The sequence below is a fragment of the Triturus cristatus genome, chromosome 10 (assembly GCF_964204655.1).
Source record: "Triturus cristatus chromosome 10, aTriCri1.1, whole genome shotgun sequence".
NCBI lineage: Eukaryota > Metazoa > Chordata > Amphibia > Caudata > Salamandridae > Triturus > Triturus cristatus.
The window spans coordinates 910,722,692-910,749,861 of record NC_140593.1 but is presented as its reverse complement, the minus strand read 5'-3'; the positions used below and the strand labels follow the sequence as shown (position 1 = coordinate 910,749,861).

General features: G+C 44.6%; 1 protein-coding gene across 2 annotated transcripts in view; it reads right to left on the bottom strand.

Annotated features, from left to right (window-relative positions):
• Window positions 1–27,170, bottom strand: part of KIF9 (kinesin family member 9) — a 567,914-nt gene that overhangs the window by 8,432 nt on the left and 532,312 nt on the right. For both annotated transcript variants that reach the window (XM_085630190.1, XM_085630191.1), the window contains exon 20: window positions 18,094–18,198. In XM_085630190.1, coding sequence (XP_085486316.1) covers window positions 18,094–18,198 — 105 coding nt within the window. The remainder of the gene's footprint in view (window positions 1–18,093; window positions 18,199–27,170) is intronic.

Below are 27,170 nucleotides of genomic sequence, written 5' to 3'. Positions count from 1 at the left end.
GGGCAGGGTGTCCAATGACTTCTGACTTCTATTCCTAGGTCGGAATGAACGGTATCCACTTCCCCACACGGCTTAGGAAGCCTGCACAGGAAGGTGGCTGGGATAGGGCTAACGCGGCTGGAAACCCCTTCCGTTGCCAAGAAAGGGGCAAAAGCAAGACTGGCCACGAGGTGTAGAAGAGAAGCCCAAGGATCTGGCCGTAGCTCGAGAGTTCTTGAACCTCACTAGGGCCGAATCTGCCTTCTCCCCAAAACTACGGGTTCCATCGAATGGCATGTCCATGAAATTTGCCTGGATGTCGCCTGAGAATCAAGTTGTCCTAAACCAGGCATGGCACCTCAAGGCCACTATCGTGGAAATCAATCTGCCCAGCGAATACGTCGTATCAAGGCCACACCTTATGGTGAATTTTGCTGCATCTCTCCCGTCCTTAGCTGCTTGAGAGAGCACAGCCCAGGCCTCCTCCGGCACTTGTGGCAGCACTCGCGCAACCTTCTTCCAAAGGGAGTGGGAGAAACAGCCCAATAAGCATGCAGTATTTACCGACAGCAACGACAGGCTAGAGGAAGAAAACATCTTCCTACCAAGTGAATCCAGCATCTTGGATTACCTATCCAGAGGGGCAGAAGGGAAAGCGCCCAGGGATGTAGAGGCCTGCACCACCAAACCTTCGGGGGTTGGGTGTTGGCTGAGGATTTTTGGGTCGCCCGGAGCTGGGCGATGGCGGCGTGCAATTGTCCTTTTCACAGGAGCCCCTGTGCTAGGCTTGGACCACGTGCCTAGAAGGACATCAGTTAGTGCTTGATTAAAGGGCGAAAGGGTTTCAGATGTCCAGTCCACTGGCTTCCCCAAGTTTCCCATACCAGTCCAATTGCTCTGCATAGTCATCCTAGTATCCAAAGGGTCCATGGACCCCTCCCATTCCTCTCCTGACCCTAACACATCCTCAAAGTGTTCAGGTGACAACATAGAACCCCTGGGTTTAATCAGCATCAGAATCGGCACAGAGCAACACCGTTCCAACTCCATGTCACCAGGGATAAGGATGGGGTTGGTAGTGTCGGTGGGCACCGGCAGCACCAAAGGCGCCGACCTCAGGTTCAATGCCGGAGGAGGTTATGATGGCATGACCATCATTGACTCCAATCGGATCCCCGAGGCCCCACCAGCGCCATGGCTGGAGCTGACGGCGTCGAATCTGATGGGGCCCCTTCCTACCCAGCAGGGCCTGAGGGCTCACCAGAGGGGTTGGCCCGCTCAAACATGCGGCGCATGGCCTCGTAAAATTCTTGAATTTGAGCGGAGATCGCTCCAGCTCCCGGAAAGGGAGTGAGGCGCGAAGTCAACCCTAGCCCCGGCTTTCAGAACCATGCCTAGAGCATTGGTACTCCTTACCTCTTTCGCTGAGGGACGACAGCCGACGCAAAGGTGAAGTCAGCTTGGACATCTTTTTCTTGTGCCTCTTCCTTGAGTGCCCCGATGACCTCGAGTATGACGAAGAGGACTTTGGGCTCTGGGAGCGGTCCCACGACCTCCTCTTCTTCGATCGGGACTGGGACCTTCACGGAGTCTCGCTGGATGGTGTTGACTGCTGGGCCTCAAGGAGCTTTAAAGCCCGCTCCTACAAGGCCTTCGGAACCATAGCCTGACAGTCCAAGAATGACTTTGAATCGTGGTCGGGCTCAAGACACCGGAGACAGACGAGGTGGGGATCGGTAACCGACATTATGCGGTGGTAGGTTCCACACGGCTTGAACCCTGTCTTCCTCAAAGACATCGTTGCACAAGAAGCCGGAAAAACTTCCAAAGTCAACAAAAAGTCAAGAAAAGGCCTGTCAAAAAGCGACAGAGGGGTAGCTCTTTCCAGATCGGCGCTTAACTGGTGTGGGAAGAAAAGAACTGATGTCCGCGCGACAGGGTGGCGCCTATATAGGTGACCGCAATGTCATAACAGATGCTACTGATGCCGCTGGCGTCACGCAGAGCCGAATGGAGCCGCCCGATGGCGCGCGCAAGGGTTATTGCTCAGCAAAAGTTTCCAGATCCAGCCTGACGCCCGGGAAATTGAAAGGTAGGGAATCTGCAGCTAGAAGTCTCTATCAGATGGGATTTCTTCCCTGGCAGCTCTATCACACATACATTAATTAGTATACAGGACACTATTTAGACATATGATCTTTGTCATGCCGTCTCCTCTTTATGATGTAATCTCTTGCCAACCCGGATAAGATTTGTGGATTCTACCTCCCACTGGGTGGCTGTGGTCCTGAAAGGACACACTAAAGAGTTTCGCTGGTGGGATGCAGGGTGGTGGACTGTGCAGCATGCTAAATGTGTCTGGAGGGGAAAAGAGACACTTATGAAAGGTCTCCAGGCCTTTAGTTTTCCTGTCAAGGGAAGTGGTTGGGAAGTTATTGGGGTTGGATCAGCCAATGTAGGCCTGCACCGCAGGGCTCTTCAGAGAGGGTTGCTGAGACAAAACGCTGGGTCTCCAAGAGGAGGGCAGTGATGCAGAGCAATCTGCCAGTTTGAACAGTGAAGCAGTGCATGGTTTGGCCCAAGTACCCAGAAGAGTAGCTGCAAGGGCCTTATTAAAGGGCGGAAAGGGCTCAGACGCAGTCTAATCTAGTTGGAGGACTTCTGTAGGAATGTTTGTTTTCACCTCCATAGTGGGAAGTTGAAGGTCTGGGACTTTGGCTGCCCTACGCTTGACTATAGCATATAAAGCAGATGCTTCTGTGGCAGGGCTAGGGAGGGGAGCTGTCTCGGGTGAGTGGTCAAGTCCACTGGCCTCTTGCAAACTTTCACACAAGTTATCTTCTGTATAGGGTTAAGCAATCTCATTCCCTGGGTTGCAGTCAATATTAAAAGTTTTGTAAAGGAGTGAATGTAAGGAATGGTGCCTGCCGCCTGAAGGAGGATCAAGGACAGGCAACAGTGTCTTGGTTGGAATCAGGTACGACATCGGTCGGATTCGAGCCGGAGTCAAATAGATGTCTCAGATGATAATCTGGACAGAGTTTGCAATTGATGAGGTCTGTCTCAGCGTTGAAGCGCCTGGACCTAAGGTGAGCATAACATCGGAATGGGCTCAGGGGGGTCCAGCAGGTGCTGAGGGTGACCCTACAGGCAGTAACTCAGACTCTGACTCTATGGGCCCCAAAGAAGCACCAGAGGGAATCGGTAAAGAACCCAAGAGCCGGTGCATGGCTGCGTAGAATTCTTCAATCTTGTGCAGCGTGGCTGACAGCCCCAGGAATTAGAGCTGTGCCGAAACCAACTGCAGATTTGGTTCCGAAGGTGGGCAACTTCAGGAGCGCAAGCATGATAGCTGGTCCTACTAGTCTTCAGGAGAATAAGAATGGCAGGAAGGGGTGCAACTCTGCTTGGCATTCTTGTGTTTCTTGTGCTTACCCAAAGACTATGAGCGCAATGAAAAATGGCCTTGTAAATGGCTCTGCTGACTACGGGAACGGGATTGGGACTGTGCCTTACAGCGTGACTTGGAACCAGGGAATGCAATATGTTTATATGCTTGATGACGTAGAGTTTCACCTCAAACTCCCTGATAGCCTTGAGATTTATCGATGCACAGTCTCTACTTGTCTTGGAGTCGTATTCCGACCTCAGACAACACAGACATACCATTTGGAGATCTGTCACAGACATCTGCTTGCGACAGTCCCTATAGGGTTTAAAACCTATTGTCTTGGGGGGTGACTTCCCTTGCATACTGAAGAAACATTAGATAAATTGATATATAGATAGATAGATATATATTTATATAGATAGATAGATAGATAGATAGATAGATAGATAGATAGATAGATAGATAGATAGATAGATAGATAGATAGATAGATAGATAGATAGATAGATAGATAGATAGATAGATAGATAGATAGATAGATAGATAGATAGATAGATAGATAGATAGATAGATAGATAGATTTTTACACAAATCCTGATCTACTAAGATAGTCAGATGAGGATTTGGGTAGGCAAATAAAGCCTCCTTGAGGCAGGCATTAACCACATGGAATACCTAAAAAAAACATACATTGCATGTGTACTGAGGTGCATCCCAACCTTTTAATGCTTAGGACCATTGTGAGTTTGTCTGGCATAGGGATTTGTACTGGAAGGGTATGCTTTCCATGCAAATCCTTTACTAGACAGTGCACACTCATGTCTGCAGCATGGGTTCTATGCTGTGTATTGCGCAAGGCAACTTTATTACATTATGCATCTTATTATATTATTCATCTGGCTTATAGTTTGAGGCTCTTAAGAGCAAATTGCATTCTTTAATAATGTATTCATTTCCCACATAACAATTAACCACAACTAAAGGTATGACAATGCATAGGGTCCTAATTTAATAATTATATAGATGAATCGAGCAAGGACAGTATAGCCCCATCAACTAATATCAATACAAGGTAACAATAGCATAAATAAGCATTGCCAAAGCCAGTGGGTTTCACTCATGCATATACATGGGATGTATGACGTTACAACGCACACTTTTACAACGCATGCACTTACAACGCATTTTTTACAACGCATAATCCATTCCAACGCACTACACTTACAACGCATGACACTACAACGCATTTTTAAAAACTACCTTTACAACGCATACCATTACAACGCATAATATTAAATTGCATTTAAGGTAAGTATTAGATAGTATAGGGGTAAAAACTACTTTTCTAACTCCAGGGGGTGCAACAGTAGGGTAAATGTTGGATAGTATAGGGGTAAAAATTACTATTCTAACTCCAGGGGGTGCAACAGTAGGGTAAGTGTTGGATAGTATAGGGGTAAAAATTGCTATTCTAACTCCAGGGGGTGCAACAGTAGGGTAAGTGTTGGATAGTATAGGGGTAAAAATTACTATTCTAACTCCAGGGGGTGCAACAGTAGGGTAAGTGTTGGATAGTGTAGGGGTAAAAATTGCTATTCTAACTCCAGGGGGTGCAACAGTAGGGTAAGTGTTGGATAGCATAGGGGTAAAAATTGCTATTCTATCTCCAGGGGGTGCAACAGTAGGGTAAGTGTTGGAAAGTATAGGGGTAAAAATTGCTATTCTATCTCCAGGGGGTGCAACAGTAGGGTAAGTGTTGGAAAGTATAGGGGTAAAAATTACTATTCTAACTCCAGGGGGTGCACCAGTAGGGTAAGTGTTGGATAGTATAGGGGTAAAAATTACTATTCTAACTCCAGGGGGTGCAACAGTAGGGTAAGTGTTGGATAGTATAGGGGTAAAAATTACTATTCTAACTCCAGGGGGTGCAACAGTAGGGTAAGTGTTGGATAGTATAGGGGTAAAAATTACTATTCTAACTCCAGGGGGTGCAACAGTAGGGTAAGTGTTGGATAGTATAGGGGTAAAAATTGCTATTCTAACTCCAGGGGGTGCAACAGTAGGGTAAGTGTTGGATAGTATAGGGGTAAAAATTACTATTCTAACTCCAGGGGGTGCAACAGTAGGGTAAGTGTTGGATAGTATAGGGGTAAAAATTACTATTCTAACTCCAGGGGGTGCAACAGTAGGGTAAGTGTTGGATAGTGTAGTGTAATATTATGCGTTGTAATGGTAGGCGTTGTAATGGAATGCGTTGTAAAGGTAGTTTTTAAAAATGCGTTGTAGTGTCATGCGTTGTAATGGATTTTGCGTTGTAAAAAATGCGTTGTAAGTGTAGTGCGTTGTAACAGTTGTGTTGTAAAGGTTGTTCCCCATATACATGTGCCTACAGAAAGACGTAGATGTCATTTACATTTTTTATTGAGTGATCTAAGGAGACAGACACCACTTAGATTGGTTAATCTAAAAAAAATGTAAGCGTGCAAAATGTCTTTTTTTGTAGAACAGCATCAGGCAGCAAATAGAAACTGCTGGGCCTTCAAACAAATGCTTGTTTACTTTTTTTCAATATATAAAAATAAAGCCCTGTGGAAGGAAAAGGGGAGGAGTAGCATACGAGGGAGGAAGCAACAAGGGGTCGAGGGAGACACGCATGAGCGAGAGCAGCCCACAAGGGAGACAGCAACACTGAGCACTGGGGAAAGCACATGACGGAGAGAGCTAAAAGCACTTCTCCTTTCATGGTGTGCTTAACGAAAAAAACAAAAGTAATTCCCTAAAAGTTAAGAGTGGTAAGACAACGGCAGTCAATCAAAAGGATGATAAAGAGGCTATGCTCCAGAGGAGAGACTAGCACAGGCAGATGAAGGAGATCCATCAAATAAGAAGCAGTAAATAACAAAGCCAATATATGGAAGCTCTCCTCCCACTGTCATTTCTACCACTAGTCCATAAATGGTCTTTTTCAACTAGACAGTTGTCACTAGTAGGCGAGACCTAAAAACATATTGTGCTGGTATAGGCATGGTTTGAATCAGCATCAAGCTTAAGTAGATAGTTGCATAGTGGAAACCACTATGGGGGAGCATTGACAAGCTGGAAGGAGGAGTATACTTCAACCATATAACTGCAACATTTTGTGTCCTGCAACCAGCTGTTCATAGACCGAGGTGGGCACACATTCACAATATCGCCCACCTCCATTTGGCCAAAAGAATGGCCTTGGCTGTGAAATGCCTGTCGGTATTGGAGGTGTTGACATGACAGAAGGTCCAATAAAGGAACCAAGGTCTAGGCTTATTCCCTTCATTTTATCTCTGGAAATATTTCTTCAATATTTCTATCCTTGGGATGGGATCTACCGGGCATCGATTCCTAATAAGCAGTCAATTGTTCCTGGCAGTAGGCTGCATCATATAGCCACCCATCCCTCTGAGGTGTTGGGCATCTGCCCCAATGCATCGCAACCAGGCGCTTAGTAGCAAAAGCGGGATTGCTGTCAGCTTGCGTTTCTCTGGTGGGACCTGCTTAACATATCCTAAAAGTGCAATTCTCGGTGAACGCTCGGGGGCATGCTCTGTGTTTTTGTCAAAAGCGTCAAATATCATTTCCCATGAGTGCCGCATACCAGGGTAGTGCCAAGCCAAGTGAAAAAAAGTCAGCGAGTGGTACGGCGCAGTGCACACATCTTGCATCATCAACCAGGCCCATCCTGGGCATCTCCTCTGGAGTGTGGTGGAGCCTATGCAGATATTTGAAATGCACTAAGCGCAGCCTTTAGTTGGGGTACAGGGGCCTTGATTTAGTACAACAATATTTCCACTGCTCTTCAGTGAGGGAAACTGCAAGATCCGCAGCCCTTGTCTGCTGGGCGCTATCACCGGCGCAGTTTTCTGCATTCCAGTGTAGAAGCCTCATGACCAGCTTGAGTGGAGATGCGCATGTAAGAATCGCCTCCAGTACTTGAAATGTGGGAGAGGCTGCTGGGAAGGAGTCACGAGCCGTCCACACGGCAGCTTGTACCTGACAGTAGGTGAATGTGCACAGTAGTATAACTGTAGGTCCCTGTAGAGCCTGTTGCATGGCAACAAAGATGCCCTCAGGCTACACGGCCCGCATGACCGTCAGTTGTAGCTGATGCAGCCGAATAAGTAATTCAAACCCACCCGTCAACTTAGCTCATTCTATGCCAACACCGTGCAGGCCAAAGTATCAATACGTGTCTATGGTTGCTTGGGGGGCATGTGCAGAGCCATTTGGAGTGGGCACAGGCAACATGGTTATGTTTGTGGGTCCTATGTGCCTGGAACTGTGTAGGGTAGAGCCAGTAGTGTGCTAATTGCGCCTGCGTGCTGAAATAATACAAGTCCATATCTGGTGCTCCCAGCCCTTCCTTCTCATTGGGAAGTATCATCATCTCCCACACCACTCTGGGCTGTATGCCCACCCACACCAATCTCACTAGGTGCGACCTGAGCTGCCTACGAAAGTACACCAGTAGAGGGAGAGGTAGGGTGATAAAAGATAAAGAAATTAAGGGAGAACCACCATCTTAGTAATGGCCAATCTCCCATTCAATGATAACAGGAGCTTCAGACGGTTTTCTACCCGCTTCCCAAGCCAGGGCATCATTATGCCATAGTTAGCTCTCCATAGCTTGGCCAGATCTCGGCTCAGCCAGATCCCCAAATATCGGACTGTGTCCACTGTAGTGGGAACTCCGAACTGAATTCCCTGTGCGCAGCCATCAAGTAGAATACAATTGATTTAGCCCAATAGATATTGATACATGTTATACCATCAAATCTAGTGAGTTCGCTGATGAGCGGCTCCAAGTTATCCTGCGGATCCCTAACAAATAGAGTAACATCGTTCGCAGATATGGATACCTGGACTCTACGGGGTGTATATGGCAAGCCTCAGTTTGAGTGGTGCTGTCGCAATCACGCCGCCAATGTTTCCATTGCAATGTCCAATAATATGGGTGATAGAAGACATCAATGTCGGGTGACCCTCAATATTGTAAAAGGAGAGTTATTGCTCCATTAATTCGCATTCTAGCAACTGGCTGGGCATATTGGAGGTCAATTAGTCAGATAAACTTGTGACTGACTCCAAGGCGTGACAGTAGTGTGAAAAAACGTAAGGCCATTCGAACGAATCAAACGCCTTGGTGGTGTCCAAGAAGACCGCCCCAGCACTGAGGTCGGGGTTAATGGTGTGCACTGGGGCTAAAAAGGAGTGTAAGTTACGGGCCGTTGACCGACCAGGTACAAACCCCGACTAGTCTGGTCGTGCTGTAAGCAGTAAAAGCCAGAGTAGCCGTTAGGCTATCCGTCTTACTAAGAGTTTATTATCTGTATTAATCATGAATAGGGGTCTATATGCTTAATTGCACTGCCGGTCTTTCTCTGGTTTTAATATAGTAAAAATCAATGCCTCTCTTGGGGGGGGGGGGAGGTATATGGGCATACTCTTTGTAGAAGGTGGCGGTGAGACCATCCAAGCCGGGGGCCTTGTTACCAGGCATTGCACTGATAGCCTGAAAGACCTCCCCCACTGTAAAGGGTTTATCGAGGTAGCACCAATGGCCCTCCTTGAACCAAAGTAGTTGCACAGAGTCCAAATAGGAGGTAAAGTCCGAGGTGGCATGGTCTCCGTGGACGTATATAAGTAGGAGAAGAAAGCAGTCATTTCGCGCTGTATAGTCTCTACTACAACATGCACATTTTGATGCTCATCTGTTAATGCAACTATGTAATTGCTAGCCCAAGGTTTGCGCAGAAGGTTAGCCAAGATCTAACCTACCCTATCACGCTCGCCATAGCCTGGGCACGGGTCTCTATCCCTAGATAATGGGTTTCTCTGTGCGCCGGGTTGTCGTACTCCGTGAGTCTGCCACAAATAGCTGTCAATGTGGATTCACTGCATGTCTCAAAATATTGGCGCTCCAGAGTGTGGATCTCCGCTCCTAGCAGCGCCGGCTCCCCACGCAATGCCCGCAGTACACCAGCTTGCTGTGCTATGCAAACTCCTGGGATCACCACCTTGGAGGCTTCCCAAAGTGTAGATTAAGATGATACCGTTTGCGTTTTATGCTTAAACTATTTTACAACTGCCGATTGGATCTCGCTACAAAACACCTGGTCGCGAAGACTTCCAGCCAGCAGGTACCTCGCAAAAGCATGCATTATGTAGTCTGGGAGAGCTATCTCTCACAGTACCGAGGCATGACCAGATAATGTCTGCGAGAGGTATATAACATTTGAGGTCCATGCATCTCTACCTCTTGTCGCTAGCCAATAACCAATCCTTGACTATGTGGTGAGTGGGTGCTATGCATGTACCTTCTGCGCTTCCCGCATGTTGAGAGCGTCAGAAGCCAGTCAGGTTACTGTCAGCCATTTTGGCTCGCAATTGCGCTACACCCGTCATGTGTAGGCGTCGGGAGTCACTAGACGTGTCTGTGATTGCGACAAGGACCACATTAAAGTACCCTCCCCATAGGAGTGTTCCCGGCCCAAGAGACCACGCCAGTTCTAAACCTCCACAAAAAAGCAGGGTCATCCACGTTAGGGTCGTATACGGATAATAGCCTCAAGGGGTGGCCCTGCAATGTGCCAAAGAGCATCACATACTGGCCTTGTTGATCACATAGGACTAGACACGTGCAGCATGGCAGCCCCTTGCGGATTAGACCTGCCACCCCGCATGCATAATTAGAATAGCATGGTACATGCTGCTCACCAATCCAGCCAGCCCGCAGGCGAACCCGAGTACCCTCCGTAAGGTGAAACTCCTGTAGGAAACAGATGTCTACTCTATGACTGACGCTGTAGGCCAGAGCACGTCGCGCTTTGTGGCTATCATTTAGCCCCTTATGTTCCAAGTCATGAATTTGATCGACGGCATTCAGAATGGTATATGGGTGGGAGATTGCCAGTCGCTCAAACAGGGGTCGCCAGCCGAAGAAACAGGCATCATCGTGCGAGTGACAACTAGGGGAAAAAACATCCAAACATATTGCAAAGGAGGTGTCATCATGCTGAGTGGCAACTAGGGGAAAACATCCAAACATATTGCAAACAAGCACATGCTTCTTGCATCAACATTACCCCACCATGCAACTCATCACCCAGTTCGGCTTCCCAACAGGACCAAATGTTACCACCCCACCCATCATACTGCACCCAAATTGCAAAGGGAATCATCCCGAGGGGGTGAACCAGAAAACCAACACTCTCCCAGCTGGGTTGCAGCTAGGTGGCCGGAGCAGTAAAGGGTGAAGGGGGACAAAGCCAGGCAGAGAAGAGCACTTAATGTGGCCATAGTTCAAGTCACTGCCACCAGCACTCCTACGATCAGTGTTTATGCATCTCATAGTTCTGGGATGCCGTAAGGAGGGCACTGCCACCCACCGTCTGGCGGGTCATCCATAGCCCAGTATTTATGGAGAAGACTCCACCTCAATCATTATCGCTAAAAAGCCCCCGCCCCATGCCTCAGGTCGATGACAGAAAACCTGTCTCTGCCACTGGGATGCTATTGACAAATTCGGCAGCTGCCTTCGGATCCATGAAATAATGCGTTTTTACAGAGTGGTGTATTCAGAGCTTCGCAGGATATATTAGAGAGTACTTGTCATCCGTTTTCTGCACCAAGCCTAAAGTTTAACAGCAGGGCACTAATCGGGCAAACCGGTGCGCATGGGGAAGGCCGCTGGCCCAGTGACCTATGAGCTCCTTCAACAATGAGCATGGCTGAGAGGGCATCTCCAAATAGAGTCTGATGCATTGTCTCAACATAATCTTACATTCGACCCAGTGCCTTCGATTCTGGGACTCTGATTATGCTCAGATTATTCCACTTTGAGAATGCTTCCAGGTCTTCATTTTTGTTGCGGACTACCTCTAGTACCTTTTCCATCTGGAGCAGCTTCTACCTGGATCTTCCACATCTTCCACACCCAATCAGCATTGATCTATCCACTCCTCTTGCTTGTCTACCTTTTCCTTAAGTCGGTTGAATCTGTCAGCCAGCATATCTATATTTGTATCAATGGAAGTCAGGCTCTTCTTAAGGTCTATAAACATAGATCGAATGTCTGACTCCTGGGACGAGCTCTCTCCGTCCCCCTGACTCAGCTGGTGATCATCTGGTTGGCGAATTCGTCGTGCACGTCTGCCTGCGATTTTCGAAGGAAAGCTTAGATTGTCTCATGTCAGTTTTCCCCATCTTGCACCAAGTGTAGCTTAGCAAGCTCGAGGCTCATGTTCACTATTGTAGAGTACCCCTCTTTTCACTGACGCTGTCAGCATCCCACCACAATCCTGGGAGAATACAGGGGGGAGGGCCACGAGCAGACCCCGCCTGTCCCTCAACTCGAAACGCCCAGTGCAACGGTCCACATGCAGAATGGGCGGGCGATCACAGCCAGTGAGTCCATTTCCCACCACTATGGTTTGCAGGTAGGCAGCAGCATTAGGCACTGGTCAAGGACCCCACCTTGAACGAGCAGACCCAAAGGAGTCACCAACTGCACTGGTCCCATTCTAGTCCAAGCTAGTTGTCCGCTGACTCCTCTCTCAGCTGGCACAAGGAGTAGAATAGTCTCCCTTTATTTAAGTCCCACGCATTGGGACCAAGGTATCAGACAAGTCCCAGTAGTGCCAGGATCTCCTCTGGGACCCACCCGGCCTGCCGCTCACTGGACACTACTCCTATCGGCACAGGCTTGCACCCCTCAGAACCCCGTCCCGATCTCCTGCCCACTGATTTCCACAGGGCCTGGCCTCGCTTTAGCCGGCGCGCCGCGGTCTGATGCGACAGGCTGTGCAGATACCAATTACCTTGCACAGGCCTCTAGGGATCAGACAGCCCACCCTTGAATTTTCATACAGCCAGGCCAGGCTTTCCTTTCCACTTCGCTCCTCACCTCGCTGTCAAGCGGCAAAGTTGACAGGTACTCTCTACTCACTGACGCCTCCCTCTCCCAGGTGCCACCAGACCCTCTGAGGAGCACTGCCACCAGCCCGGGGCCCGATGTAGGCCGTGATTGGCTTCTCACTGCGAGGCGTTACTCAGCTCACTTCTCCTTCCCGATTTTAGGCTCCTCTAGTGCAGCAAGTGAAGGAGTGTTTAGGCACCGCCGGGCTAGCTCCGATGCCTCCGTTTATTTAGGATAAATAACGAATATGTGGCTACGGCTAATAGAGACTCGCTAGGTGGTGGCCATTTTGTGGCAGGGCTCTCTACCAGCCCCAAAGTTTTCGATTCGAGGGGTGTACAGTGTTTACCATGTGTTGAGCATCTGTACTCAACTGATCTTTCTTTGGGGTTGTCCCTCTTCTGTTCAAATTCCTTTCTATGTCTTCTAGTGTGCTACAATAATTAAAGTAACCTATTGGAAATTTAGAGCTATGATAGAGCAGAGCAAGGTGCCCAACACGTTTTTCTGTCGATTAAAAGCATTACGGAATTTGAATGCTATGTAGACTGTACTGCGTCCCATTTTGACAACCTCCTGTATCTGAGGTTTAGGTTAGTCATGCTTCTCTTGGGTATATCCACTTACCTTTGTGAGACTAAAGTGTGTGCTAACAAAATGCTGCTATTAGTTTAATATGATTGATGACCCTGAAGTTTATTTTTTATTTTTTCCCAATACTGTGAATAAAAATTGATCGTTCCTATTGGACGTTTGAAAATTCAAAACTTTAAATCGGCTTTTTAAAATGTAAAATCGACCCCTTTCCTTTTTTAGTATCTTTTAGTAGTTCCTGTTTCTAGCTTTGTTCATTTTAGTATATGGGCACAGGCATTCACAGCTCACCATCGGAGAATATATGTTATTAGATTATTTTCAACGGAGAAACTGATTTGTTCTCATAATGATATTTGATGATAAGTCCTTTGATAACATAAAACGGAGCACTGATTATATGCTTTTATTGGTAAACTTTTATTTTTATATTTTATGGGTAAAGATACCTGAAATAAACAGTTATATTACACACTATTGTGGACGAAATCTCGACCTATAAACATAGAGCATCCAAAACATTCATTACCTCTATATCATTAAGGTAAGTATATTTAGGGAAGATTAGATTGACTGTTCTTAAATCTCATCTACTTAACTTGACCAAATAGTGCTTGATATAGTGGAGTCAATATTTTTGTAGCTTGATACTTTGATCACAATATAGTGACCAGCCTCCCCCAGTAATCATTTACATATCAATCTGAATGAAATCAACCTTTTTCTGTTTACATCAGGGACATGCTGCTTTAAGCGCCAGGGGTCCTATTATGTAAAGGCGCACTTTCCCTGTTTGCGCCTGTCGCACCTTAAAACAGGGGTGACAGGTGCAAACAGGGAAAGTGCACCCTATTACATGGAATGCCCCCAGGGCAGCAACAAACTCGCGATGACCTGGGACAGCACATTCCTGTGAAAAACGGAGTGGCTACTTTGATGGTGCTCCATATTTTCACAGTGCTATTGGTGAAAATAGCCCGCATTTTTAAAGGGGATGTCCGGGAGGTCCATGGGACCCCCTTTCCCCCTTGCAGAGGGCTACCATGAGGGGGCGCACTGACAGTGCGCCCCCTTTGAGATGGCGCACTGTCTGTGCACCTCCTGAGAGATTCTTTGCCTCTGAGCCCACTTCGGTAATACCACCGCAGAGGCAAAGGGGTTTCCTCATTTGCATGGGGCACACCCGATGCAAATGAGGGAACGCCCCCTGAAGATAGCGCTGGTGCTTTATATGCGCCTGCGCTATCAATATTACAGAAGGGGCCACACAAACACCTGCGGCCCCTTCTGTTATACCGAAGTGCCCTGGGGCACTCAAAGCAGGCGCAAACGCCCATTCTGCCCCCAGGGCACTTATTTAATACGGTCCCAAGTCAGTTTCCTTTTCACTGAAGAGCAGAAAGGCTGAGGAAGAAACAAAGTAAGACTAAGCATAATAAATGAAAGTGGAGGTCTTCAAAGAGTTCAACAATGATATTAGTTTCCCAATGACGTTTTTGACCTGAGGGCAACAAGCACCTTGGGGTTTATATGTGCAACCTGTATAAAGGATACCAAGGGTCAGTGTCTTGGATTTACAAGAACTTGGATAAGACTCTTAGGGAGGGTCTAGTAATGAAACAAACAAAATCAATACGAGAAACATTCCCCACTATAACCTTGAGCAGGGGGTCCTACATGTGTGGTGGCAGCTATTGGTTTTGTGTAATGAATGTTTTGTGTGTATTCTACCCTTTCCACATTCTAGTATGTTACATAGCATCTGTATCTTGAGCCAGTACCCTATTCCAGTACTTTATGAACATTTCCATTTTAATTAGATGGTAGATAATAAACAAACATTAGGAAATGACATTCTGTGCCATTATTTGTCAAGTTTCAAAAATACATTGTGAAATACAAGTGGGAAGTAACAGCTATTTTCTACAATGAAAAATATAATTGTAATCTTATTTCTCTCTCACAGAAATCTTGACTCCATTTAAATTCTGCCTAAATGAAAAATAAAAGAGAGAGGGCATATAGACTTCCATTTAATGACCCATGCAGAATTTCCATTCCCAGAAGGCATTCTCTGACATTTAAAAGGCACCTCATTTTACAACTGAAAGAAAGCATAAGAATTTTAGTTGGCTACCTAAGTCTAGTCTTGTAGTTTCCTAGGGAGGCATATGGGTTGTGCACGAGTTCAGAGAAGGATCCAATTATATAGAACTAAGGGGGTGATTAGGATGGCGGGCGGATTGCCACCGCCGGCCTGGCGGTGGCGATCCGCCCGCCATCCCAACCCGATTTACCCCCGCCATATTAAAATGGCGGGGGTATCGCGGCGGACGCAAAGTGCGTCTGCCACTTTTCTGCTGGTCGGCAATTGTTCCGATTGCCGGCCAGGTGGACTTGGGCCTTAATATGGTGGCGGTGCCTAGCAGGCACCGCCATCCATATTAGAATGTGTGTTCTTTTTTTTTTAGTTTGAAAAGCTGTATTGAAAAATTGGTTAACAAGTAAAGACATCAGCATAAACAGGAAATATGCTCAAACACTGTATAGATTATTAACAATGCTAATATCAATTGCAGCGTTGCTAAGGTCCAGGGGTCCCAGTTCCAGAGAAAATTGCCCAATATCCAGAGCTTATTAGTTTGAGGAGATTGACTCGAGACACTGGACCTCTATGGTCTCAGGGAAAGTACATGCGTAAGGTTATGAGTCAAAGAGCTCCTCCTCAGATAGTTAAAAGTAAAAATGGTCAGAGTACTTGATTGAGTACAAAATTTTGTTTTATTTGTTTAAACATAGAGGTTCTTATTCAAAGATTCCAACACTCAAATTGTATTTTTTCTTGTTGTTATTTTGTTTTTTTCTTCACATTAAAGCAAAAACAGCCGACACGTGTTTCACCCAGTGGCCAAATTTGGCCAGGGCTTTTTCAAGGCTTAAGATTCAGGGTAGAAGCGTGTCTTATTGACATTGACATTTCGTTTTTCAAAAATTACTTCATGTTAGAACAGAACAGATATCTCCTGTTAATAAACTGGCAGCAATGTCTGTTAACGTGAACTATTTTGGGTGGAAGCCAAAGCCCCATCACACACAGTGACATCACTGTATGATACTTCTAAGACTGACTTGGCTAGATCATGCTCCAAAAAGAATTTGTCTTTTTGTGATTTGTTAATAAACTGGAGCTAGGATACGGGTTCCCCCCCCCCCCCCCCCCCCCCCCACGGGTCCGACGGTTATGTCAACTAGGCTCCAGAAGACCATGGGAATCGGTCTGCCCCGCATGTAGGCCCTGGGTCTGTAATTACTGACTGGTGCTTCTCCGCTTTTCTGCTTAATGAGGTAGTGTCCCGCCTTATAAATAAATCCTGCCCAGAATATGACACGGTGGATAGATCGACAAAAATATTCTAAGGCAGATGTGTGGTGGTTGGCTCTCTTGGTGGATGGAGGTAATGGCAAATGAGGACAAAAAAAATAAATAAAAATAAAATAAAACTGAATTTTGTACTCAATCAAGTACTCTGACCATTTTTACTTTTAACTATCTGAGGAGGAGCTCTTTGACTCATAACCTTACAAATGCTAATATCAATGTTAAGGAGACAAAAAGCGTTTTATGGGGATTTTAAAGATAAAGGAAGGGAGAGAAAGAAGAAAGAGAGGAAAGGAAAGAGGGAGGAGGGGGGAAAATACAATGTGACTAAATATGAACACAAAAAATAAATTAAGGCATATGATCAGATGATATAGGTGAGTATGTGTGTTCTTAAAGGCCTTTCCATGGCGGCGATGCCGCCATGGCAAGGCTGGCGGGGCATTGCTTTGGGGGGACGTTGCGGGCCCCTGGTGGGTTGGGGGGCTGCACTTGGGGGGTACCTATGGTACCCTCTACATTGCCATGCACAAGGTGGCAGGCACCGTGCGGTGCCTGCCACATTGTGCATGACAATGCACAACATGGCACTTTGGCATTGCGACGGGTGCTGACAACAGTGGCAACACTGATAATATCCCTGCTGTGGTATTAGTTTGTAGTTCCTATTCATGGTTCTACGACATCAGCCATAGATTAAAATCCCAAAATACTAAATATATACTGGACAAAAGAAGGTTAAAAAGCTCTGTCATACAACCTGTTTTTCAGAACATTGACCTTTTTAGCTTTGTCATAGGTTTAGGATTCCTTCCTGACATTATATGCATGCTAACAAAAACCAACTTGGAAACACTGTTCTCATGGGCCCATAATAATGAAACAATTGTTTAGAATTTTTAATTCCTGTTTTTTTGGCTAAATATTACCAGAGAGCCCAAAAGACATTCCTGTTTGTGCGGAATGATTTGTAAAAGACAGCGAGATACTGTATTACTCTGCAAGGAGTGGCATCTTAAACTGACCTTCAGATATAGATATTAAAGCACCAATACGTTTTTTTAAATTTTAGTTTCATTGTAGTCAGTAGATATTCGTAGCGGAAACTCTTACACCAAATTTGATACCATATCCAGCACTTACTCTCAATTTTTTACCATTCCGAACTTCATTATTGCTTTCATCCTAAAGAACAGAGGAGGGGAGGGCAAATCAACAAACCCTATACCCCAGAAAATCTAAAATCTGCTCATCATAATCAATCAGTATTTGTGTATTGAATTTGACAGAGTGTCATCACTGGCATTGTTTCCTCGAAGACAAGTAACAATACAGAATATACATCCCCAGGGTTCCTTTCTCTATTACTCACTTTAGCAACTGCTGTCTCTACAAGTCAAAATCGTGCTGGGGTTGCCCCCTTATACTTGATCCATGACTATGCTGTCCCCATGTGTCGAAGACAATTGTTTCAATATGTGGGCTTGTTACTGGCATAATGTCACACTCGATTAAAATTAAGTAGTCTACTAATCAACAACTTTATTGTGTTCACACAAACTCTCCACAAAATAAAAACTGATGGTAATGGCTGATCAAACCCCTGCCATCCTGGTCAACACGTTTCATCTTACATGCCTGGCACAATCTAGGTGAAATCAATGTAGATCCCAAGATAGAAAAGCATTGATGCTGCGCACAATTCCCAAAATGTTGTCTCAAATATCCCTGACTGTCCTCCCAAATACCTTAACCTTAGCCGAAAGGCTTACTTTTTATTGTTTTAAGTAAGCATGGTACTTACCCTCTGGTCTGATTTTATTTTGGCACTGTAGAATGCGAAAGCTTCTGGTTGGTCCACAAACAGATCATGCTGTAGCTGCTCAAATCTCTCTTGGTCATCATCACACTGGGACAAAGGAGATGAATTAAATGAAAGAACATGCATATAAATGGTCTAAGGTCCCTGAGATAAGAAGCACTACTAATAAAACCTCGGTTACCCCAGCAATAGCAGTATTCTTTAAACTATGACCATGACGGTCAGTGGCATGTCACTCTCAGCAAGGAAGGTATTCCGTACAGCAGTAGTTCCTAATATGTTGTCGAATGACCGCTGGGGGTCTGCGAGGGCTATTCAGGGGGTCTGCAATTGTTTTACAAAGTTAAATAATATTAAAATTGATAGATTAAAATTAATAAAGTATATACTAATAGAGAAGGCAAATTAAAAAATTAAGAACTTTTTATATATTTTATTGTGAATTGCACAAAATATTTTAAGATTTGAGCATTTGTTTGGTGTTTACCTGTTTATGTATTCTGGTGTACTGTTTTGCAGTTCAAAACATAGATATTGCCTAGACCGCGGGGGTCCTCAGATTTCAATAATGACTCAGTGGGGGCCCCCAGATTCCAGTAATGATTCAGTTGGGGTCCACAGAAGTCAAAAAGTTAAGAACCGCTGCCGTACAGCAATGACCTAAGAAATGCTAACGTAATTTGACTCAAATGTGGAAGCATATTAGTGGCGAAAGTAAGCTGTACTAATTAAAAGAAGCATTCACTCCCATAAACGACTGTAATACACCTGGATAGATAGAAGGAGTATGAAAGGATGAGATCGCTAACGAAATTGGAGCAGCCTAGATTACTTAACCACACTCAACTGGCACATTCTCAAATAGTACTAGCTCAAAGGAGGTGTGCCCTTGGAATACTGAGGTAGGAATCTCGATGGCACCAAATATCATGGACACAATATTGAAGGACAACATATTGAAAGATAAGTAAGTATAGATTTTCTATACCTAACTCCACATATATGTACTTTACAATATTTATGCCTTTTAGGTACAAAGATAGGGAGTTAAGAATATTGGATTTATACTTCCTCTATATGCACTTATCTTTTGATATTTTGTCCCTCGATATTCCGTTCATGATATTAGTGTATCTCGATATCCCTAGCCTCAATATCCAGCAGTACAATCCCAATGGGTACCTAGAACCAGGCAGGAGGAAACATACTCAGATTTTCATAAGTATGATGACCAGCTGACCAACAAACAACCCAAACAAGCTGTGCGCAGGCGTAATTTACGTACAAGCAGACTTTATGGGGCTGGTCCCACTGTGTCACAGACCCGACAGTAGGTAAAAATTAACATTGAATCAAGCCTGTATCGGGCTCTATACTCATGTCCTATACTTTAAAGGCAAAATTGTTGATTGCGTTCACAACTGCAAACACTCTTAAGCCAGGGTTTATATTCATGTCCTCAACTTCACAGACAAAACAGCTGACTGATTTCATGACTGCAAATATCCTTAAGCTAAGCTATGTCAGCGATGCAGTCCCTATGTATATGTGACATGATTTAATTCCGCAAGTCTATTTGTTTTTTAAGATGTTTTGTTTCGGTAGTATTTTCTCATGCAACAAGTGAGGAGAAAAAGAATGTGAGTGTGTGTGTGTGACAGAGAGTGCACGGTGAAGGGAAGGAGATGCAGTAAAGTACATGTATCAGAAAGATGCAGAAAGAAAAACGGCATAGATAAGATAAATATTTTTGGATTTTGATTAATACAAATCATTACACACAGCATGTGTATTTCTCCCCCCCTGCCCAACCCCCTTAATTTCATTGTTTACATTATCATCTCATTCTGGTTAATTTACTTTCCCTACTCCCCCAAGCAATCTATCTGTCAATACCTCTATGTTGGAAGTGAACCTCTCTCCAGGGTCGCCCCGAATATTTTGCCTTTCTCCTTCCCTTTTTTGCTGAGTTTGTTTTTGTTGGCTTTAGGATTGTGAGCCCTTTACCACTGCTAACCAGTGCTAAAGTGCATGTGCTCTCTGCTTAAAACATGTCAACAATGGCTTATCCACAACTGGGACATTTCATTTGCTAATAAATCCATATTAATGTGCACTAAATGTGCACAGGGCCTGTAAATTAAATTCTGCTAGCTGGTCTGCAGCACTGGTTGTGTCACCCACTTAAGTAGCCCTTAAACATGTCTCAGGCCTGCCATTGCAGAGCCTGTGATTGCAGGCATACTGCCATGCTGACGGCATTTAAAACCCCTTGCCAAGCCTAAAACTTCCCTTTTATTACATATAAGTCACCTCTAAGGTAGGCCCTAGGTAGACCATAAGTCACGGTGCTGTGTATGTAAAATGCAGGACATATACTCTTAATTTAAAAATGTCCTGGTAGTGAAAAACTCCCAAATTTGTTTTTCACTACTGTGAGGCCTACCCCTCCCATAGGTTAACATTGGGGATTCCTTGTTACATCTAATAAGTGTAATTCTCAATTGGAAGGAGGTAGAGCTACCATGTTTAGTACCTATGGACTAGTAATGATAAATCCTCTTTAATGGTAAAGTCAAATTTGTAATTACAGTTTTAAAAATGCCACTTTTAGAATGTTGCCAAAAAAACACAATGTTCACAAGGAACTCATTTATCCAAACAATACAAGATATACAAACTAAGCTAGTTTGCTCAGGGTTAATCTCAATCAAATTTTTTTTAATCAAATACTGACCTCCAAAGTGGGTCACGGTACACTTTACCTTAGATTGTGTATAAGAAGCCCATCACAACAATTAGTCAAAATTGTACTTACTTCAGCCGAAGTAAGTAACATTTATTTTTCATTTACAGTCTGTACCATATATGTATTTTTTTATACATAATGCATTTGATTTTTTTTGCATTAGTTGCACATTAAAAGTGATTTGTGAGTCCCAGTGGAGTGACCATAACCTAACTTAGTGAGTACTACGTGAAAACAAGTGGAAAAGTGGGGAAGTGGTTATTGGTAAACATCAAAAGGAGAGCTGTACACAATGGAAAATGAATCATTCAGGCTCTCTCTTCTGTGTCGACAAACGTTTCGACCCTCTCTCGATACGGGGTCTCTTCAGGACAGCATTTCTAGGGACACTACAGCACAAGGCATCTAATTCATGTGGTTTCCTGGCAGTCAGAGTAGTTGCCAATGGATAGTGGGAAACCAAAATTCAGGAACAGCACATTTACTGAACTATTTAATAGTTCTACCGATGGCAGGGAGATTCTTGGGTTAGCGGTGGAAACCCTTGGATAAAAACCTGATGTATTGCTGTTCACTCACTGCAGTTCCGGGACCAATTAAGCGTCGCCGTGTTGGACCTCTCCATGGAGCGGTGTTTGGCATTTTTTTGCTCTGCTGCCTGCTGACTGTCTTCAATAAACAACTGAGGTGAGTGACAGCTGGGCCTTGTACATTCTCTCTGGACAATCACACACAAATAGAGCTTAGGTGTGACTGATAGGCCATCCACATCCTGATGGGCCACCCGCGGCAGGATGGGAGGAAGGAGCTGGCCACAGCCGCACACTTAAACCTGAATAGGCTGTGCCGTGTCACTACACAAAGGACTGCTTAACCCCTTGCAATGAGTCTAGAGCCAGGGCAGGAAGGAAGTGCACCTCAAAGCCCCTCTTTGATGTCTCTCTCACTTCAAAGGCACCAACTGGGTATAAACTGGACCTCTGACACCACCAACTCAGTACACTTCTGGACCTGTGAATACTCTGCCAGGAAGAGGGACTGCTGTGCTGCTGAAGGACTGCAAATCAGCTAGACTGCTACTCTACAAGAACAGTTTTTTGCTGTGCTGACCTGTCTGCTGCCCTCCTTGTCTGGGTAATAAGGACTGGACCTACCCAACTTGAACCCAGAATGACTCCAAGGGCTTGTCTGCTTGCCCATTGTTCTGAAGTCTCAGGGACATCAAACACTTCCAACAACCATGCTACAGCACCTGGAGTCTGCTTTCTGTGAGCCAGATTCTGCCAAGTGGTGCCAATCCAGTCCTGGGCCCTTGGAAGTGGGTATAAAGTGCTATTCCTGCAGAAATCCATGCATCAACACTGTTGCGCCGCTCAGAACCAGCGCATCTCCATCCATGCCGCTGTGAGAATAGAGTGCATCGCATCATTGACTGCACCATGCTTTGCCTGCAATCCCGATGCATCTTCGACTTTGCTTGGCTCTGTGCCGACGCATCGCCTACATCCCAACGATTGACGTCGATGTATCACCTCCTTTGTGCCTCGCATCCTTCCTCAATGTAGACACAATGCCATCCAAGGCACTTTTTTTCAGGGAGCCAAGGCTGGTCCCTGTATCTGACCTATGCTCCATCACAGTCAGCTTGAACTTTGGGATTTGACAGGATCTAGCGCATCCAGATAGCTTTGGTTATTGCTTTATGCCTTTAACCACTCACTTTAATCTTTAAAAAAATTTAACTCTGGTTCTACTTATAAAATATTTGTTATTTTGTTCTTGTTTTGTTCAATATACTAAGCTCTATTTTTCTTATTAGGTGTGGTATCTTTTAGTGTGTTTTTTTCACTGTTTTACGTATTACATAAAAACTTTACACATCGCTTCTGAAACTAAGCCTGACTGCTCTGTGCCAAGCTACCAGAGGGTGAGCACAGGTTAATTTAGGGTGTGTATCTGATTTACCTTGACTAGGATTGTGGCTCCTGCTTGGGCAGGCTGCATACCTCTGCTAACTAGAACCCCAATTTCGAACACTTTGTTAAAAAGTTGCCATTTAAAGCCAAACATTGTCCTGCTTATTTTCTGCTCTATTAAGCTCCATTATCATTTTACAGTTTTCGGTCCTCTGTTATACCAGGCTCATATTGCACACAATCCCCCTAATTTCCAGAGAGTCCCAAAATCCTACATCACAAAAGTGCTCCATAACAAATGTATGTGCATCTGGCTTTAATATAACCTGCATATATTCAAAGCTGTTTTTTTAACAAATGACAGAGGTTACCTATTCGTCAATACCCCAGTTTAACTGTCACCATTAAAAGCCTATTGTTGGCCTGCTAATTTTTTACTCCATTATTGTCATCTGGTCTTAGGTCCATTGTCATAACAAACCCATATTGCCCACAATCACACTAATTACCAGAAGATCCCAAAGTGCCACTTCAGTCTTTCCATGGGTAGCTAAAATGTACCAAAGTGTTTAGTGCAAAAGTGTCTATGTGTTTGACATTACCACATCAAGGAGAGGTCCCCTAGACTGGTGTCACTCGGTATACTGTTTAGAGTCTATTGCCACATCATTAGATGATTAGGTGGGAAGAAGTGTCTAGCAGAGTGAGAGACGAAGGGAAAAAGTTGTGTGACTGGGAGAACAGGAATGTTGGAGACATTCCAAAGACCCCTGTCCCTTCCACAGACCTAAGCAAGATTTAATTCAGTCTCATACATTCAGAATTAAAACATTTTCAATTCTAATAATACACAACAAAATCACTGCTGTTACTGGAATTTGATAAATTAGCAACAACAATGATTTTGTTGTGAAGAAATAGAAAACAAGCATGGGCAAATCCAACAATTTTGTCTTATTTTAGGTGTATATTCATTGTTTTGGGATGTATCTGGATACAGTAATAGAAAACTCACAGTGAGGCACCTAAATACTGGTTGGGTGACACATTTAGTTCATATGTTTTAAGCGACACCCCTAGTTTTATAGGGCAAACCTTCTCAGAAGTATACCTAGTTATGCTTTTCTGGCCACACCCCCTTTAGAGGCCCTCCAACCTTTTCCTTAGAGTAGCAGTAGCAGTAGAGTCGGACTTGTCTCACATTTCTCTTTATAAAACAAGGCCAGTGGGACTTCAGTAGTCAGTAACCTGCAAGAATGGCCTCTGTTTTCAAAACGTTCAATTTGGGGTGGACAGCACTGCTTCTAAAGGTGGGCGTACCCCTGCAGTGCTACTTCCGGAGCTTCCTATTTGTCTTATTTCTTCACATTGCCCATTTTCTCCTTCTCTGACTTTTTAATGTATTTCCTATCCCACGAGAAAAGAGAAGCTTTCACGTGGAGGATGCGTATGAAAGGCTCTTCATGCTAAGAGTAAGCGCTGGTGTCTAAAAGTGCATAGACAGAGATCAGGTGACTGTGGTGGAGCTTGGAATACACTCTTTCATAGACATGCACCATGTCCTCAGTGCATTCATTTAGTTGTGAGAGGAAAGCTTATGTTGTGATGCCTGAGCTGTTGCTTTCTGAGTGCCTGCCTTTTGTCTGTTCTCTATGCTTGCACTACTGCTACTTGTCCTGTACTTGTTGTTTGTATGATGGAAACTTGCAATACTGCTGAGTGTATTGTAGCTGCACTGTTTGCAAAGGAAACTTGCACTGCAGCTGTCTGAGTTCTGTTTATTCTGTGTGTCAAGTGAAGTTAGATGCTGCCGCCAGGACCGAGTTTGTGTGTGAGAGAATACTAGCTTGCACTGCTGCTGGCCATCCTTTACCTGTACTGTGTAAGGGGACCCTTCACGTGCTGCCAAAAAATGCATCTAGTGTATTTATGTTTGTGTGTATAGGGGCGCCTACTGGCAAAACAGCCTAGTGGAGCAGCACGGGGAGGGTAAATTATAAGAATAAAAAAACACTTACCGCACACTACAGCTTTCGCTGCCGCCTCCCACCCAATCCAGATGCTGCTCTCAGAGCGGCGCCAGGATTGGTCTGAGCAGCCAGGTTAGGCCCTCAATAACTGATTGGTAGCCTTTGCCGTTTCTCCACCCGGCTGTACAATACAGTTGGATTGGAGAAATCAAAGTACGCATGACAGTTTTGCCGACCTAGGGCAGCCAGCCAAACCGCCATGCGCACCTCCAGTGCCCAACAACTCCTCCTCTCCCTGCTGGCTGTCACTCAAGATGCTTGGCCCACCCCGCCCTTGAATCAGCAACATAGGCTGTCTGAGAAAAACAAAATGATAAAATTCTTTTATTATCATTTTATTTTTCTTCTGCAGTGAGCGGGGCGACGCTCCTCTGTCATTTTCTGACACCTGCTCATAATTCAGCAGCGCCCAACGTTGTCTGCATTCCATTTGGAGCAGCAACCTGCAGGCAGGGAGTAGGGCTTTCTTATTTACTCTTACATCAGGGCCAGAGCTCTTCCAGAACTGCGTTGACCACTAGAGTTTTTTTACCACTATTATAATCAACTCACACTTGCTGGGCATGCAAGGATTTATGAATCAGGTGTCCTAACTCTTTAAGATATTTTAAAATGCAGCCTCTATTTCTGACTAATTCAGTTAGCTAAAACAGCTTTACTGTCATACAGGTCTTTATTTCCAATCTATTTCCGGAAAACTTAAAAAACATAAATGTATAAGTTGGCTGTCAGACTCTGCTTTCAAGCTCTGCTGCTCGTGACTCCACCCCCTTTCCAGTGCCGCACCTTGACCCCCAAGTTATGGGTTCCCGGAGTAAACATTTTCCAATTCTAGCACTGCTTGTCGATAATTTTACAGATCTTGATTCTGGCTGTATTTGTAGTTGGGGATAGATTTTCCAAGGCAGGAGATGAGTGACTGCAGAATAAGCGTGCACTATTTAATCCTGCTGAGAGAGAAGTGAAATAAAGTAGCTAATTATTAAATAACTTGTGCAAACTACTAGTTATTAGCATGTTTACTGCAGTACAAGCAATAATAACAGAAATGTGTTGTCTCCACTGCCTCATTCTTTTTGGCGTTATGACTTAGACTTGCACAACTGCAGATAGGGTCGGGTTGGGACAGAAACTAGGCCCATGGACCAAAATAAAAGTGGCCCTCATCAGTGTATTAAATAACTGGAAAAATGGTCCATATTTGCTCTTGGAGCAGTTTTGAACTTGTAAAGACAAGGACCTCCTTTGGCCACATATGGTACTGCACCCTGCAGTAGATATGGTAAGTCCAACCTACCCATAATGCATTGCATGCAAGATAGTACCACAAGTACGTTCAACTAGCTACGTCCATATTTAAAATTAGTAGCTTTGAAATGTGACAAAAGAATTATTATAATAATTCCAGATTAGGTTCTACTCTGTGTGGAGCTGATGAAGGGAAATTAATAGAAGGTCTCATATAAATGTGAGATGTGCTAGTGAGTAAATTAACCACTGCCTGCCTTACAGAGGTCAAAGTTTGTGTTTTGTTTGTAAACCCTTTAAGAAAAGAAAAAAAAAAGAAAGCAGTGCTCTGAGGCTATAATTAAACTTAGGGAGTAACAACACATGTGCCAGGAAGTGTCCTCATTGGAGGTTACAAGAAGAGGCAGGGCGTTATTAAGGAGGAACTACCAAGCCTATTGATCAAAGAAAAGCCAACATTTACAAAAGACAGGGACGGGAGCCAATTATAAAGATGGGGCAGAAAGTTTTGTTTTGTTTTTATGTGCAGTGGAATTATTATATTTCCATAGTACTATTGTCAATGGTATAAAAAAGCAAAAGTAAAAGACACTCATTTTCAATGCTAACAGCTCAAATGCGAGACCTATTGAATTGAAAATGCAATTGGTCTCACATTTGTTGGAGTTGGAGTTATTGGCATTATACATGTCAATGTCTTTTTTTACCCAGCCATGTTGCAGGGTGCAGTACCATATGTGGCCAAAAGAGGTCCTCTGGGCCCTCTTTTGACCACATATTGTACTGCACCCTGCAAAGTTGGAGTTATTGGCATTATAAATGCCAATGCTTTTTACCCAGCCATGTTACAGGGTGCAGTACCATATGTGCCCAAAAGGGATCCTTGGGGACCTCTTTTGGCCACATATGGTACTGCACCCTGCAGAAGATATGGTAAATCTACCCTAACCATAATGCATTGCATGCAAGACAGTACCACGAGTACATTCAACTAGCTATGTCCACATATAAAATTAGTAGATTTGAAATGTGACAAAAGAATTATTATATGAATTCCGGATTAGGTTCTACTTTGTGTGGAGCTGATGAAGGGAAATTAATAGAAGGTATCATATG